A 16,235-nucleotide genomic window follows, 5' to 3' on the forward strand; every position below is an offset into this window, starting at 1 on the left:
GGAGCTGGAGCTTTGAGCATGACATCAACAGATAAGATTAGAAATAACATAACATTTCATCATCTTATTTTTAAATGTAGTTAAATACTGAATAAATGAATCAAGTTCAGAGATTAACCCCCCTGGTGTGGGGATGCATCCACTATTATTACACATTTAATGATTTTGTGGAAAGTAGTAGTGCACAGACCTGCCCAATAACTTTTGGAAATAATTGATGAAGGTGTGGCTTCAACTTGGACTGGAAGTTTTTACTGAGCAGTGGGAGATTCCAAGTATAATGCCCTATACTTTTAAGAGGCTGTAGAATATATCCATACTGATCAAGAAATCAAGTCTGTGATTCTGAAGAAACTTGTTCACCCAGACTGCTGAGGTTGTGGGATTTGTTCCATCAGGGGGTAATTGAAGTGGAAGGTTCAGAGGCATTTAATTAGAGGCTAGAATACAAAGATGAGGTAGGATGGGATCCAGTGGAGCATAAGTACTGGCATGGGTTGATTTGGCTCATTTTTATATTCTGTGCTCCACAGAGATACTAACATTTTAATCCTGGCAGGTGTAGTTGAACAATGACGAGATGAAAGATGTCTGATTGCAAGGTTCTTTGTGAAACAAGTCCAGTTAATCTTGGTCATTTCTTATGTGCAAGAACCCACAGACTTTTTATTTCTGCATGTGTGCTGAGCCTGAACTGTAAGGAGAAAGTCTTCCATTAACTTTGTTTCACTTCTGTGAGCAGAGAAATGATTCCATAAATGGATCTGGAATAATGTTTCAATTTCTTAGTTTTGTTGTCAAATGGTTCCTTTACTCCAGCATTGTTAGGTAAGTGCCCAAATCCAATCCTTGCATTTCCTGTCCACAGGAGACCCTACCATCACTGTATGTATGTGGGGTGTTTCTCAGTCCAAAAGTGAAGGATGTTGTCACTGATTGTGCTGCCTGCTTCCACAAGCCTTCCTCCTTTGACTACTGCACGGATACTATAACTGAGGTAGTGATCTGGATGACATCATGCAACTTTTTTCTCTTTGTTTCTTTCCAGGTGGGGCTTGCAATTAAACCAGGGACATCTGTAGAAGACTTGGCTCCATGGGCAAATCAGATTGATATGGCTCTGGTGATGACTGTGGAGCCAGGGTTCGGAGGTCAGAAGTTCATGGGTGATATGATGCCAAAGGTAAATCATCAGCCGTTTTGCTATGTTTTAAGCTATTTTTGTGGCTTGCCATGCTGTTTTTAAACAATGAAGGATACTCTTGTTACAAACATAGATAAGCAACCTCCCAGTGGAATAGGTTTGTAATTAGGCATAGAATACAAGTTTAGGACATTATGTTGCAACTTTACAAAACACTGGTTAGTCTGCAACTTGGAGTATTGTGTGCAGTTCTGGTCACCTACTATAGGAAGGGTGTGATTGTGTGGGGAGAGTGCAGAGAAGATTCACCAGGATGTTTGCCTGGATGGGAGGACTTTTAGTTATGGGAGAGGTTGGATAGGCTGGGCTTGTTTTCCCTGGAGTGAAGGAGGCCTGAGGGGTGACCTGATAGAAGTAGATAAAATTATAAGAGGCATAGACAAGGTGGATAAAATCTTTTTCCAGTGGTAGGGTATCAAAAACAAGATGGCACAGTTTTATGCTGAGGAAGAATTTTAAAGGGGATCTGAGGAGTGAGTTTTGTTTTAGAGCGGTTGATATCTGGAACTCGCTGCCAGAGGAGGTGGTGGAATCAGATACAAATACTACATTTAAAAGGTATTAAGACTTGCAGTTAAATAGGCAAAACGTGGAAAGAAACAGTCCTAATGTGGGCAAATGGGATTAGTCAGCAAAAGGTCAGCATGGATTTGGTGGGCCGAAGGGCCTGTCTCTGTGCTGTACAATTTTGTTGCTGCTTAAATGAACCAATTGCAGGTGTGGTTACAACTTGATATAGCAGTTACTGACCTTTCCATTTGGCTATGGGACCATTGTGGGATATCTTTTCCCTTGCCATCTGTCCTTTGATAATTTGCCCATCCGTCCTTTGGTAATTTGTGAAATTAGCTTTGGGATAAAAACCAACTTTTAATTTTTGTTTCAGGTGCACTGGTTGAGGACGCAGTTTCCTTCTCTGGATATTGAAGTTGATGGAGGCGTAGGACCAGACACTATTCATAAGTGTGCAGAGGTATTACACCCTTAACAAATAAAATCCAGATGTATGATTACTCAACGGCTTCAAATAAATTCCACTGTTCCCCATTTCACTCATTTTTTTCTGCAAGTGCACATGACTGCCGAGTAGCAGGACATGGGCGTAGATAATCTGCCTTTTGATTTCTCTAACTGAAGTGCATGTCCCCCACACTTCCCCACGTTAACTCCATTTACCAGTCTTTTTGCCCACTCACTCAATGTTGCAGAATCACAGTTCTGCAACTCCTGTTGCAGAATCATAGTTTCCTTATCACAACATGTTCTTCAACCTATTTTTGTATCATTGGCAAATTTGGAAACCTTTCATGCTATTCCTTTCTCTGTCCTTAATGTAAGTAGTGAACAATAGTGGGCAAAGAACTGATCACTGCAGTAGTTATCTCCTTCCAGCATGAAAAAGACCCATTTATTCCAACTCTGTTTTATATGAGACAGCCAGTTTTCAATCCAATCTCATACCCTGGGGTTTTAATTTATGCACCAGCCTCTCATGGCACATTGTCAAGTGCCTTTTGGACATCTAAATATACCATACAGTTCCCTCTATTCAGTTCTTCCTGTTATGTCCTCAAAGAATTTGGGCAAATTTGTCAAACATGAATTAACCTTTCATTATACCATGTTTGCTGGATGTAATATCTTTCCTAAATGGTTAGCTATTTCCTCTTTGATTATTGGCTCTAGCATCGTCAATAATAGCTGTGTAACTAACTGGCCCGTAGTTCCCTGCCTTCTCCTTTTGTAGAACAAGGGTGTCACATTGGCTGTTTTCCATCTTCTGGTAAAGTTTAGCAAGTTATGAAAATTTTCAACCAATGAATGGGTCCAATATCTCTGCAGCCACTCCTTGAAAATCCTAGTGCACTGTCCGTTGAGTCTTGGTGACTTGTCCATATTAGACTCCTGAGTTTCTCCAATAACTTACTCTTTGTGATTAGGATTTTTTATAAGTTCTACTATATTATTTGTAATTAGTCTATCCTGTATCTTAGGGATATTAGCAATGTCTTCCACGGTGAAGACTGATGCAAAAAAATTATTAACCATATCTGCCATTTCTTTGTTTGCTATTAATTCACCAGCCTTGTTCTTTAGAGGCTCCACATTTCCCTTAGCCAGTCTCTTCCTACTTTTATATCAATAGACACATGTTTTTATACTACATGCAAGTTTTCTCTCAAAATACACTTCTCCATTATGAGCTTTTTAGTCTCCTGTTGGATCCTAAAACTTCCCAGTCCTCTAGTCTACTGCTAGCTCTTGAAAATGTACCCTACTTTCAATTAAACATTTTCCTTGACTTCCTGTGTTAAAATTGTGCCTCTTTCTCATGGAATCCCTCTGCACACTATAGACCATTTGAATATCTGCCGTTGTTCACCTAGTGACCTCTTTCTCAGCTTGTTTACCCAGTCCACCTTAGATGACTCCTTCCTTATAACATGATTGCTCTTATTTAAATAGATGGCATTGGTTATAGATCAATGGTGTTCATACTCAAGCTGCATTTGGAATTATATCGTGGTCACTAACCACATGGGCCCTTATTAATCCTTCATTACAGAAAGTAGGCTCTGCAATCTACTTGCTGTCTCCCTGACACGTTCCCAAGTTTATCCACCATAGCTTTGCCAGTTTGGTTCATTCAATCAATACGTAGATTAAAATTTCCTATGATAATTGCAGTTCCCTTCAAACATGTGCTTGATATTTGCCTATTTATGCTCTGCCCTATAGAAAGGACACATTTTGGGGTCTGTAGACCACTCCCACTTGTGTCTTCTCTCCTCTGATATTTATGATTTCAACGCAAACTGATCCCACATCACTATCCACTGCCTTTATATCATGACTCAGCACTGCCCTTGATCAACAACATCACTGCTTCACCTCCTTTCCCCTTTGGCCTGTTCTTTTGGAACAGTGTATAATCTGGAATATTGAGCACCCAGTCCTGGTCACCCTGCAACCATGTTTTTGTTATAGCGTTAGACGACTGTAGTGGTTGCCTCACTACAGGAAAGATATGGAGGCTATAGAGAGGGTGCAGAGGAGATTTACAAGGATGCTGCCTAGAATGTGGAGCATGCCTTATGAAAGCAGGTTGAGGGAACTCGGCCTTTTCTCCTTGGAGAGACGGAGGATGAGGGGGGACCTGATTGAGGTGTATAAGATAATGAGAGGTATTGATAGGGTAGATAGTCAGAGGCTTTTCCCCAGGGCTGAATTGGTGGCCACGAGAGGACATAGGTTTAAGGTGCTGGGGAGTGGATATAGAGGAGATGTCAGGAGTAAGCTTTTTACTCAGAGTGGTGAGTGCGTGGAATGGGCTGCCGGAAACAGTGGTGGAGGCTGATACGATAGGGTCTTTCAAGAGACTGTCAGATAGGTACATGGAGCTGAGTAAAATAGAGGGCTATGGGTAAGCCTAGTAATTTCTAGGGTAGGGACATGTTCGGCACAGCTTTGTGGGCCCAAGGGCCTGAATTGTGCTGTAGTTTTTCTATGTTCACGTGGTACTTGTATATTGCTATCTGTGGTATCTAGTTGCAAATGCTATGTGCATTCAAATAAAGAACATTAAGCTTTGATTTTTTTTTAGTCACAACACTGGGTTTGCTGTTTTGCATATTTTCATTTACCTTCTGCCACATGATAGTGAAGGTAAGGATAGGAGGAGATGGCAGATGAATGCGTGGCTGAGGAGCTGGTGCAGGAGGGAAGTTTTTAGATCTTTGGATCATTGGGATCTCTTTTGGGGAAGGTGGGACCTGTACAGAGTGGACGGGTTACACCTGAACCCGAGGGGGACCAATATCCTTGCAGGCAGGTTGGCTAGGGTGGTTCAGGAGGGTTTAAACTAGTTCGCGAAGGGGGATGGGAACCAGTGGGGTAGGTCAGAGGGAGAAGTGGATGGGGAAAAGTCAGATCTAATGTAGAGAGGCTTTGAGGAAGGAGATAGGGTATAAAAGTAGAAAGGTGGATGGGCTAAAGTGCATTTACTTAAATGCAAGAAGTATTCCTGATACTTCTTGCATTTAAGTAAAAACTGAGAGCTTGGGACTACGATATTGTGGCTCTTGCAGAGACTTGGCTGTCACCAGGGCAGGAATGGATATTGAATATTCCTGGATTTCAGTGTTTTAAAAGGGAGAGGGAGGGGAGGAGGAGGGGTGGCGCTACTGGTCAGGGACACTATTACAGCTGCAAAAAGGGTGGATAATGTAGAAGGATCCTCTCTAGAGTCAGTATGGGTGGAAGTTAGGAACAAGAAAGGAGCAGTTACTCTCCTCAGTAGCAGCAGGGATACTGAGGAGCAGATTGGGAGGCAGATTTTGGAAAGGTGCAAGAATAACAGGGTTGTTATCATGGGAGACTTCCCAAATATTGATTGGCACCTGCTTAGTACCAAAGATTTAGACGGGGCAGAGTTTGTTAAGTGTGTCCAGGACAGATTGCTGTCACAGGCCGACTAGAGGGAATGCCATATTAGATCTAGTATTAGGTAATGAACTGGGTCAGGTGACAGATCTCTTGGTGGAACATTTGCAGGACAGTGAACACCGCTCCCTAACCTTTAGCATTGTCATGGGCAAGGATAGGAGCAGAGAGGACAGGAAGATATTTAATTGGGGAAGGGCAACATTATGAAGCTATAAGGCTAGAATGTGCGAGAGTAAATTGGGATGACATTTTTGAAGGGAAATGTACTATGGGGATGTGGTCGTTGTTCAGGGATCTCTTGCAGGATGTTAGGGATAAATGTGTTCTGGTGAGGCAGACAAAGAATGGTAGGGTGACAAGAGAGATGGAACAACTAGTTAGGAGGAAGAAGGCAGCATACATAAGGTGTAGGCAGCAAGGATCAGATAGGGACCATGAGGAATATAGGGTAGCAAGGATGGAACTTAAGAAGGGGCTGAGGAGAGCAAGAAGGGGACATGAGAAGGCCTTGGCGAGTAGGGTTAAGGAAAATCCCAAGGCTTTTTTCACTTATGTGAAGAGCAGAAGGATGATGAGAGTAAAGGTAGGATCGATTAGAGATAATGGTGGGAAGATGTGCCTGGAAGCTATAGAAGTGGGTGAGGTTCTCAATGAATACTTGTCTTCAGTATTCACCAAGGAGAGGGCCCTTGATGAAGCTGAGGACAGTGTTGGTAAGGTTAATGTTCTAGAGCATGTTGATATCAAGAGAGAGGGTGTTTTGGAGCTGTTAGGAAATATTGGGACAGATAAGTCCCGGGGCCTGACAGGATATTCCACAAGCTTCTCCTCGAGGCGAGAAAGGAGATTGCTGAACCATTGGCTGGGATCTTTGAGTCCTCGTTGTCTTCGGGAATGGTACCGGAGGATTGGAGGGTGGTAAATGTTGTCCTCTTATTCAAAAAAGGTCGTAGGGATAGTCCAGGGAATTACAGACCAGTGAGCCTTATGTCTGTGGTGGGCAAGCTGTTAGAAAGGATTCTTAGAGATAGGATCTATGAACATTTAGAGAATCATGGAATGATTAGGGACAGCCAGCATGGCTTTGTGAAGGGAAGATCACGTCTCACAAGCCTGATAGGATTCTTTGAGGAGGTGACCAGGCAGATTGACGAGGGTAGTGCAGTGGACGTGGTCTACATGGATTTTAATAAGGTGTTTGACAAGGTTCCACATGGTAGGCTTCTTCAGAAGGTCAGAGGCCAAGGGATCTGGGGAAGCTTGGCCGTGTGGATTCAAAATTGGCTTGCCTGTAGAAAGCAGAGGGTTATGGTGAGGGAGTGCATTCAGATTGGAGGGCTGTGACTAGTGGTGTCCCACAAGGATTGGTTCTGGGACCTCTACTTTTCGTAATATTATGACTTGGATGAGGGGGTAGAAGGGTGGGTTAGCAAGTTTTCAGATGATACAAAGGTCAGTGGTGTTGTGGATAGTGTGGAGGACTGTCGAAGATTGCAGAGGGATATTGATAGGATGCAGAGCTGGGCTGAGAAGTGGCAGATGGAATTCAATCTGGAGAAGTGTGAGGTGGTACACTTTGGGAGGACTAACTCCAAGGGGGAGTACAAGGTTAATGGCAGGATTCTGGGTAGTGTGGAGGAGCAGAGTCATTTGGGGGTTCATATCCACAGATCCCTGAAAGTTGCCTCATAGGTGGATAGGGTAATTAAGAAAGCTTATGGGATGTTAGCTTTCGTAATTCGTGGGATCGAGTTTAAGAGCCGCGAGGTAATAATGCAGCTCTTCAAAACTCTGGTTAGGCCACACTTAGAGTACTGTGTCCAGTTCTGGTCGCCTAATTCTAGGAAGGATGTGGAAGCGTTGGAAAGGGTGCAGAGGAGATTTACCAGGATGCTGCCTGGTTTGGAGAGTATGGATTATGAGGAGAGACTAAGGGAGCTAGGGCTTTCCTTTGGAGAGAAGGAGGGATGAGAAGAGACATTATAGAGGTATACAAAATATTAAGAGGAATAGATAGGGTGGACAGCCAGCACCTCTTTCCCAGGGCACCAGTGCTCAATGTGAGGGCATGGCTTTAAAGTAATGGGTGGGAAGTTCAAGGGAGATATCAGAGAGAGGTTTTTTTACCCAGAGAGTGGTTGGGGCATGGAATGCACTGCCTGGGGTGGTGGTGGAGGCAGGTATGTTGGTCAAGTTCAGGAGATTGTTAGATAAGCATATGGAGGAATTTAAAATAGGGGGATATGTGGGAGGAAGGGGTTAGATAGTCTTGGGCGTGGTTTAAAGATCGGCACGACATGGTGGGCCAAAGGGCCTGTATTGTGCTGTACTGTTCTATGGTTCTGGCCTATCCTATCACACTACAACAGTCAAGTTTTACTCACTATCCTGTGCCACTGCTCTTTCATCTCCTTTCTTGGAGCCCTCCCTCCCAGTTAAAGTCCTGTAACAACCCTAGTTATGCAATTTGCCAGGACACTAGTCCTCCCACACCAATCTTTGAGCCATGCACCAACTTCTTTGAACACTGCAACGTACCTGATTTACCCTTTGCCAATTTGCATGTGGCTCGGGTAATAAGCTGTGATTATTACCCTTGTGGTTCTGATCTTGTTTTGCCCTGACCTCCTCCTCCATCCTAGCTATGTCATTAGTGCCTACATGGACCATGCCCACTGGATCCTCTCAAGTTCTTCAGTCCAGAAGAGATGTCCTTAACCCCAGCACCAGGCAGGCCACACACAGCCTTTGGGCCTCTGTCTTTGCTGCAGAAAACAGTATTTGTTCCTCTAACTATGCGATCCCCTATGACCACTGCATTTCTCTTTTCTCACCACCCCCCCCCCTCCCCAACACCACCAACTTGAATGGCTGTTCCCTAGTGTTCACACATCCTCCCTGCAGTCCCCACCCTCATCCACACAGGGAGCAAGAACGTTTGGACAAGGACTAAGGCTTCTCTGGATCCCTCTCCCTGTCTCTTCTGCAGTCACACTATTTGTCCCTGACCATTTGTCAGTTTATAGACAGTTAATCTAAGGGGTGTGACTGCCTCCTGGAATATTGTGTCCAGGTAATTCTCCCCCTCCCTGATCTGTTGCAATATTTGGAACTCAAACTCTAGCTCATTGATCCCGAGCTGAGGTTCCTCGAGAAGCCAACACTTACTGCAGATATGGTCAATGTTTACCATAACGCTCCTGCTGCCTGTATTAGCTGCACTGAAATGATGTGGTTGTATTTGGGCTGGTTGTAGTAATATGAACTCATGCTCTGGTTGAGATGCATGTAGCAAGAATTGATTGGTCTCTGTAGTTTCTGCTCACTCACAAAGTGCCTTTCCACATCAGGGAGCTCTGCAACACACTGAGTGCCTTTGGTACAAAATTTATAACTTTCAGTTCAAGGTTTGCTGATTTTATTTAAAACATCAGTTACTTTCAAAGTGGGTGAGACATTAAACAAACCCCTCAGTTGGATGTAAAAGGTTTAATTGCATATATCACAAAAGGCAAATTCAATAACGCTAATCAAGATTTCTTCCTCACTAAACAAAGCTAGGGGTACGTATTTTATTGCTGTGTGGGACTTTGCTGCACACAGCTGCAGAATTTCCTCCTTTAAACAGTGGCTAAACTTCAAAGGCACTTCATCAGCTCAGAACACTCCAGGATATCCTGCTCTTTTGTTTTCATGTAACAGTGATACACTTGCAATTTAACAAAGTCATTCCTTAGATAAATAACTGCATTTCTCTCCATTCTGTTGAACTGATGGCCCTTTGGTGCTCATTCCTAGGATACAATGCTGCTTATATTGATTAAATATCCCCAGAACATTATTTTGTTGGTGTTCAACAGACTGCAGAATGCAGCTTTACAGCAGGAACTGTAGAGCTTCACAGACATTGGCTTAAATTGTAATTGTTTTTCAGGCTGGAGCAAACATGATAGTGTCTGGCAGTGCTGTCATGAAGAGTGATGATCCCAGATCAGTTATTAACCTGCTCCGAAATGTTTGTGTGGAAGCTATTCAGAAGCGATGTCTGGACAGGTGAAATCTCAGCAGTGCAACTATAGTATGCCTGCTGCTTGTGGTGGAGGGTATGAACTTAAAACACTTGTTTTAATACTGTTCTTACAATGTGAACCGAGTTCCAATCATAGTTGATATGATATTCTGCAAATATTTACTAGAACTTTATTTTCTGTGGTTGCCCCTTGGTTTTTGCTGGTTTGAATAAATGTCACTCTGGCACCATATTACATGTGGAAGTGTGAAGTATGTAAATTAATATGAGTATACTTAGGCTTGTGGCAGGAGCATGCAAAGTAAGTTTTCTTTGACTATTAGTGCAATGTTTGTAACACCATGTCACAATTCATTTCTGTGCAAAAAAAATCAAAGGCTCGTTCAAGGTGTTTTTAAGTAACGTTAAAAAAAACATTCATGGCAGAATGCAGAAACCTGCTGTGTGTGAAGCTGGAGCTTAACTCATTTCTGTTATCTAGCTCATGGAAATATGCTAGCCATGATTTGTTAATTCAGCATGAATCAACAATCAACTGTGCTGCTTCCTTATAAAATAAATGAATAACATGAATGTGTATTAGGGATACCAGTTGAACTGCTCTCAACAATTGCAAGAAGGTTGACGTACTGAAAATGGAGATTTTTAAATTATTGAGCCCCTTAAGTCAACTTGGGGTTGAAGCAATCAGATTTAGAAAGCAGTTGGCTAAAGTAGAGGTTTCTAATTTGATTTACTATCAATTCATATTTCTTAATTAATATGACAAACTTTTTTTCTTCTAGGTGGAAGATAAAAAAAACAATCCTAATAAACATGTCATTAAGTGTCCAGTGAAATGGGGTGGGGTGGGGGGGGGGAGGGGTGTGCATTACAGTACAGATCAGTTGCAGTCTGAATTGCTTATTCCTATTTAAGCATGTTCCTAGCTGAATGCTGTCATCTGGCTTCCTGGTGGATGCAGAGGGAAAGTAGGAATCTGTCATTAATTTCCTCTCTGATCTGCTCAAAAAAAGGTGCCCAGCCTAAAAAAAAACCTGTCAACTATGTTTAGTGAACTGTGGGGGAAAGTACATCTTTTAAAAACAAAATCGAAGCAGAAATAACTGGATTGTTCATTCTTGCAGAGTGCATCACAAATAAAAATAACATTCCTTGCCTGAAGGCTGGTGCTGTCTGAGATGGGTTCTCAGTGGTTCAGTATGCATCATCAGTCCCACCCACAGAAAATAACTGCTACTGTGTATGTTAGCCATGAATTAAAGCTCATGGTACATACCAACATTTCCAATAATGAAGTGGCACTAGAAAATAGTTTTCAGTTTGTGTAACAAGGAATATAATTCCAAACTAACTTACAAATGAAGATGGATATAACTCAGCCACTTACGTAAACACAAAATATGCTGGAAGTACACAGCAGTTGTGGTTAAGGTTTCAGCTGCTGACCTGATCTGACCTCAAACATCAGAGCCTACCTGCTGTGCTCAAGGTGCTGAATGCTTGACCATGTTTCCCCTCTTTCAGATTTGCAGCACTGCTGCTGAGCATCTACATCCTTTGTGCACAAGACAGGCCAATGAGAGAGGCATTTTACTAAAATAATTTTACTTTTTAAAAAGTAAACAGAAGGCAATTGGGTGTGAAAAGAAAATGAGCAGTTTTAGAACAATTCTTAACATCATCTTGTGATCTAATTATTAGGACCTCAGAGCCAGCTGCTGGTCAAATGATCTTAGAATACAGAATGTTCCATGGGTTGAGCAAAGCTTGTGTGTCGGATGTTGCAATGCCACAATATCAGGGTGCAGTATGTTAATACAGTCCATGTTCATTCCTTAAATGCGAACATCCAGGGCTTTGCAGCAATACTCCTGCAGCTGTAGATCTTCACTGATTTCAGCTTCAGAACGTTTGTGCAGTTTGTTTACTGATTTTGAGGTGTCAGTCAATACCATAGGATGGTTTATTGAAGTGAATGCCTTCAAATGAACACCTGATGGAAAGAAAATGCAAAGCATTAGTTGTATTTGAGATAATCAAACAAGAAATGTTATTTGAGTCTGTAGTTAATTTTACATACAAAAATGGAAGAAGTGAATAATCAGCCATGCATTCCACTCAGTTAGAAAGGCCAATACCACAGGCTATTATCTGGGCCCAGCTTGTTTTTTTTACAACAGAAATAACCTGCTGTACTTGCTCTCTTGACTCACGGCTATGAGGTTGAGATGTTAGAGAAGGTTGCCAGTGTCCTTTCACTGTACATCAAGAATCAATACCATTAGGAAAGGAGAGGGTAAAATCAATAAGAAGGAGGCATTTATGTTTGTCTCATTAATTGCAGAGTCCACTTCAAAACTTTTCTAGTGTGTTGCCAATGTGTAGTTTGGACTATGATCAATTTTGCAGTGGGATTTTCTGTTGGGTCTGCATTTCTCAATGTATACAGAACTGAGTTTCACTTACATAAATAGTTTAAAGTGTTCAACACAGCCACGGTTTTTGCACTGACACCAAATTAGAAACCTTAAGTTATGTCAACAAATGAACTGCATAGCTTCGTCGAATATTACAATGCTGGGTTTGTAGTATATTAAGAATGAATTAGCATTTCACAGGAATGAGTTAAAAAGTAACTTGATCCTTTTTCTCCAGTGAAGCAATGGAGTGTTTGGAACTTTCTAAAGCAAAATGGGGCATTGGGTTTGTGCACGTTCTAATACCAAGGAATGGTTTAAACTTTGATACCATTTTCAGAGTTTTTACAGGTGTTGTTTCTATTACATTCTGAAAATAGAGATGAAAATTCTCCCTTCACTTAACATCTGCACAAAGCAGGATATATATACTAATCAGACAGCAGCCACATCTTACTATGTTTTTGCACACTAATTCAGGCAGGAACTAATTGTAGTATCTCACTTTCAGCCCCAGAAGAGATTAAGTCAGGAAAATGTTATTGATTCTATGAGGTTTTCTTTAGTCCTGATACAACTTCTCAGGCAACCTGAATCTCAACACTGACAAAAATTTGGCTAGAAATATGAAGATATTCAAAAGGAAGATTGAAAATCACCTTATGATAATTCTTTAACCTTGTTTCTAAATAATCCCAGATTTATCGGCACTATTGTGTTGCACTGTTTTGTCCCCAGACCGAGAGTTTACATTGTGCTTCTCTGGCAGATGGCACTCCCTCTGAAGCTGCCCGGCCATTCTCACTGAGTGCTGAGTATAACCTCGTGAGAGGCCTGAGACCACCTTTCTCAACTGCACTCTCTTCCTCTGGATGATCTAAGTGTTTTACTTCTTCCTCACTCAGAGGGAAAGTACGACAATTCCACGGTAGAACAACCTGCAATAAAGTACAATTTTTTTACATGAGAAAGATGTTTATGATTTTTCCACTGTACATTATTCATGTTAACAGGGACCTGTACATGTCAACAAAACACAGATTTATTTGATTTCCATATTTCAATCCAGATAACGGTGGAGTTGAAATTCCACAGGATTTAGTTTTCTAATTTTTAAACGACATCAAAGGAGGCTCTTGGGCCCATCGAGCCTATGCCAGCTTTCCAAGCAATCCTAATGCTCTACTTATTTCCCTGTAACCCGTTTTCTCTCACAGCCAGCAACTCTATCCCAATTCTCCTGTTTATCCACCAATACCAGTGTAAGTTAGAGCAGCCCATTACCTACCAGTCTTTGAGAAGTTGAGTGGGGAAAACCCATGCACTTATAGGGTGGACATGCAAACTCCACATAGACAGCACCAGAGTTAGGGCAACACAGTGGCTCAGCAGGTAGTGCTCTGCCTCACAGCTCCAGCAATCCTATCAGCTGGGATATTCAAAATCACCATTAGATCTCTCTCTAACACCAACTCAGTGACAACTGTATCCAGAATAATTAAACTGGATGGGGAGGAAGGTGGGGAGTAGTTGCTCACTTACAGCACTGTTATAAAGTAACATCATCACCTACCCTAGCAAAAATTATCTGCACTTGGTTCCCTTTATTTCATGCAGGGATAAACTGCCCCTCTGCCTTTATCTTGCCTCTCCCTACTCACCACCCAAAGGCAGTTCAAACTCCACTTTCATTATTGTTTAATCTCTTGGACAAAACACCACCTCTGGCAACCACGCTGTGATCAGCAATGCATCAGACATAACTGGACAGGAAACCAGGCTCTGCCATTGGGTGGTGAACACATCCGATTCACATCGTTCTGTGCATTCATTTACAAAGATGTTTCATTGATTGTAAATTAAGGGAATAGGATTGAAAACAATTACAGTGAGCAACCTCCATTCTGAAAAATATACAGGTAATTATATAATTTAACCTAAATTTTAGGAAACACTATTTCATAATAGTATTGGGCCAACCCATGCATTCCTGCTATAGCCTCCTTCCCTGGAGAGTGGGTTAGCATATTGAGTTCACTACCAGAGAATAGTGGGGACATTGAAAGGGGAGCTGAATGACACAAGGAAGGAAGAGAATTAGGGCAGCCAGACACTTGTGGACCATTAATTGACTCGGACCTACTGGGCTGCATTTCTATGCTGTGTGTTCTGCCTAATTCTATCTATATATATATATATATACACACATACATACATTCAATGATGTTTCAATGCTTTTAAAGCAATTAGAGGCTCACACTTAATCTTTGAGTGTGACATAGAAGAACAATTTAAGTAAATGGTGAACCTGCCGCAACTATGCTTAATCAGTCTTGCCCACACACCAGCTCATGAGACGAACAGTACATGGAAGGAGGTAAGTTAACTTATAGTTGTGCCAAGCTATTTGAGATCCAGAGACAGTGAAACTTGCATATCTCCAGATTTAGTGCAAAGACAGATGCTGAGCTATCCAACTACTAGCTAGACAGTACAGATACAACACAAGCATTACATTAGTGGACTAAAGGAATAATATTTTCTTAAAGCTAATGCACATTTAATTACTTTTCCTACCTTTGCATTAGGCTCTCCTTCCATGAGTAACACCTGAGTCTCCTCATTTTGTGCCAGTTCAGAAACGCAGCGCACGGAGCTGTAAGGTTTTTCACTATCTGAAGAAGGTGGAAGGTGAGGATTCAAATGCTCGTCATTATTCTTAGTGAATGATGATAACCTAAAGGGAAATACTGAGGTGAAAAGCTGAATTGCTAACGAAAAAAATAGAGGATTTCAAGATTGGATGGGAAGCCTGGTTTTCAGCATAAGCTGCATGCCTGTGAATTGTTACTTGAAAGTTGAGAACAAATGTCTGGAGATCCCATCAGTTAAAGGAGAAGTTTGTCCCTTTGTGGAGTGGAAATTAACTTACAAATGAAATTGTTTATGGAGTGCTCCAAAGTAATGGAGGTAGTTGGATACTGAATGACAGGAGCATGTGTGAATAACCCCTGGATTACTAATCTTTTCCTTATGATTTAAGCACAAATAAAGGGATTCAGATATCCAAATAATCCTATTTTGTAATCTACAGTTATTCAAAACTAAATGCATAGATATGTTGGCAACGGATCTGCACACCAAAGCCCCATAAATGCTAATTCTTCAAGGCTTGCTGGGGCCTTTCTGAGCATTAATCAGTGCCCTGAAAGGCCCCAACAGGTCTATGTGTTTCAAGTTGCCTAAATACCACATGATAGTTTATCCACAAATTCAACACTTTTAGAATGATGAAGACGAAGATTAAAACTCACCAATGATTCTGGGTGAGAAACCACTGAGACTAGAACTGAAATGACTAGGTCCTTACTGTATGTTCAGTTAGGTGATCATATCAGAGCAGTAGGTGGATGCTACCGCAAGGTGGGGAAGGAAATAAATAGCCAGGGCTCCTACTCAACAACCACAAAAAATGCTTGTGGTGTTTGTGGCATTCACTGTGTAGGCTCACACAAAAGTGACCAACTGGTTGGGGTACCAAGGCTTATGCAACCACACATCAGAATGTTGCAAAATTTTACCAAGACAACTCATAGTATGGCCACGTCAAGTATAAATTTACAAATGCATTGTGGCAGATAAGGAAATATAGTAAATGAGAATACTCCACATTTATGTTGCCAAAAATTCAGTGAAACACTAAAAGCAATTTGATCTGTTGAAATAATTCTCAACACTTTCCAAAACCATTTGTTCCACATCAGTAAGGAGGGAGAGGGAGACACATAGTTAGTGGACCAGTACACCTGCCTGTTGCTCCTTCGATGACATCTGCTTTGCTCCCACAATAGCCACCTTGCTTGCTCCCTTACTTCATGCTTTTTATGTCGCAAAGCAAATGCTTCATCTGAAGTGTCCTCTAACTGTAAGACAATGACCAACAGAAGTTAGTATCTTGTTCCCAATTAGATCCTATTAAAGCACTTCTAGAAATCCACCAAGAGAAAAGTTTTTGAAGACTAAAGATACAGAAAATGCTGTCTACATCCAAAGCCTGTGAGAAGCACATGAAGAAGAGTGCAATAGCTTATAAACATGCAGTAGGTGGGGAAGAGAGGTATCCCATGTTTACTGT

At 41.7% G+C, this 16,235-nt stretch overlaps 2 protein-coding genes across 6 annotated transcripts in view; one reads left to right on the forward strand and one right to left on the reverse strand.

Moving 5' to 3' along the window:
- rpe (ribulose-5-phosphate-3-epimerase) overlaps positions 1-16,235 on the forward strand; it is a 68,126-nt gene that overhangs the window by 20,702 nt on the left and 31,189 nt on the right. The window contains exons 4-6 of the mRNA XM_052016287.1: positions 1,049-1,183; positions 2,091-2,177; positions 9,585-9,703. Coding sequence (XP_051872247.1) covers positions 1,049-1,183; positions 2,091-2,177; positions 9,585-9,703 — 341 coding nt within the window. The remainder of the gene's footprint in view (positions 1-1,048; positions 1,184-2,090; positions 2,178-9,584; positions 9,704-16,235) is intronic.
- LOC127570566 (KAT8 regulatory NSL complex subunit 1-like protein) overlaps positions 10,521-16,235 on the reverse strand; it is a 107,853-nt gene continuing 102,138 nt past the window's right edge. For 4 of the 5 annotated variants that reach the window (XM_052016264.1, XM_052016247.1, XM_052016239.1 and 1 more), the window contains 4 exons: positions 15,911-16,023; positions 14,678-14,837; positions 12,760-13,038; positions 10,521-11,676 (listed from right to left, as the gene is read on the reverse strand). In XM_052016264.1, coding sequence (XP_051872224.1) covers positions 12,811-13,038; positions 14,678-14,837; positions 15,911-16,023 — 501 coding nt within the window. In that variant the 3' untranslated portion in view covers positions 10,521-11,676; positions 12,760-12,810. Of the gene's footprint in view, positions 11,677-12,759; positions 13,039-14,677; positions 14,838-15,910; positions 16,024-16,235 lie in introns of those variants that run through there. The other variant, XM_052016274.1, reaches the window with a different exon arrangement.

The sequence above is a fragment of the Pristis pectinata genome, chromosome 1 (assembly GCF_009764475.1).
Source record: "Pristis pectinata isolate sPriPec2 chromosome 1, sPriPec2.1.pri, whole genome shotgun sequence".
NCBI classification, from domain to species: Eukaryota; Metazoa; Chordata; class Chondrichthyes; order Rhinopristiformes; family Pristidae; genus Pristis; species Pristis pectinata.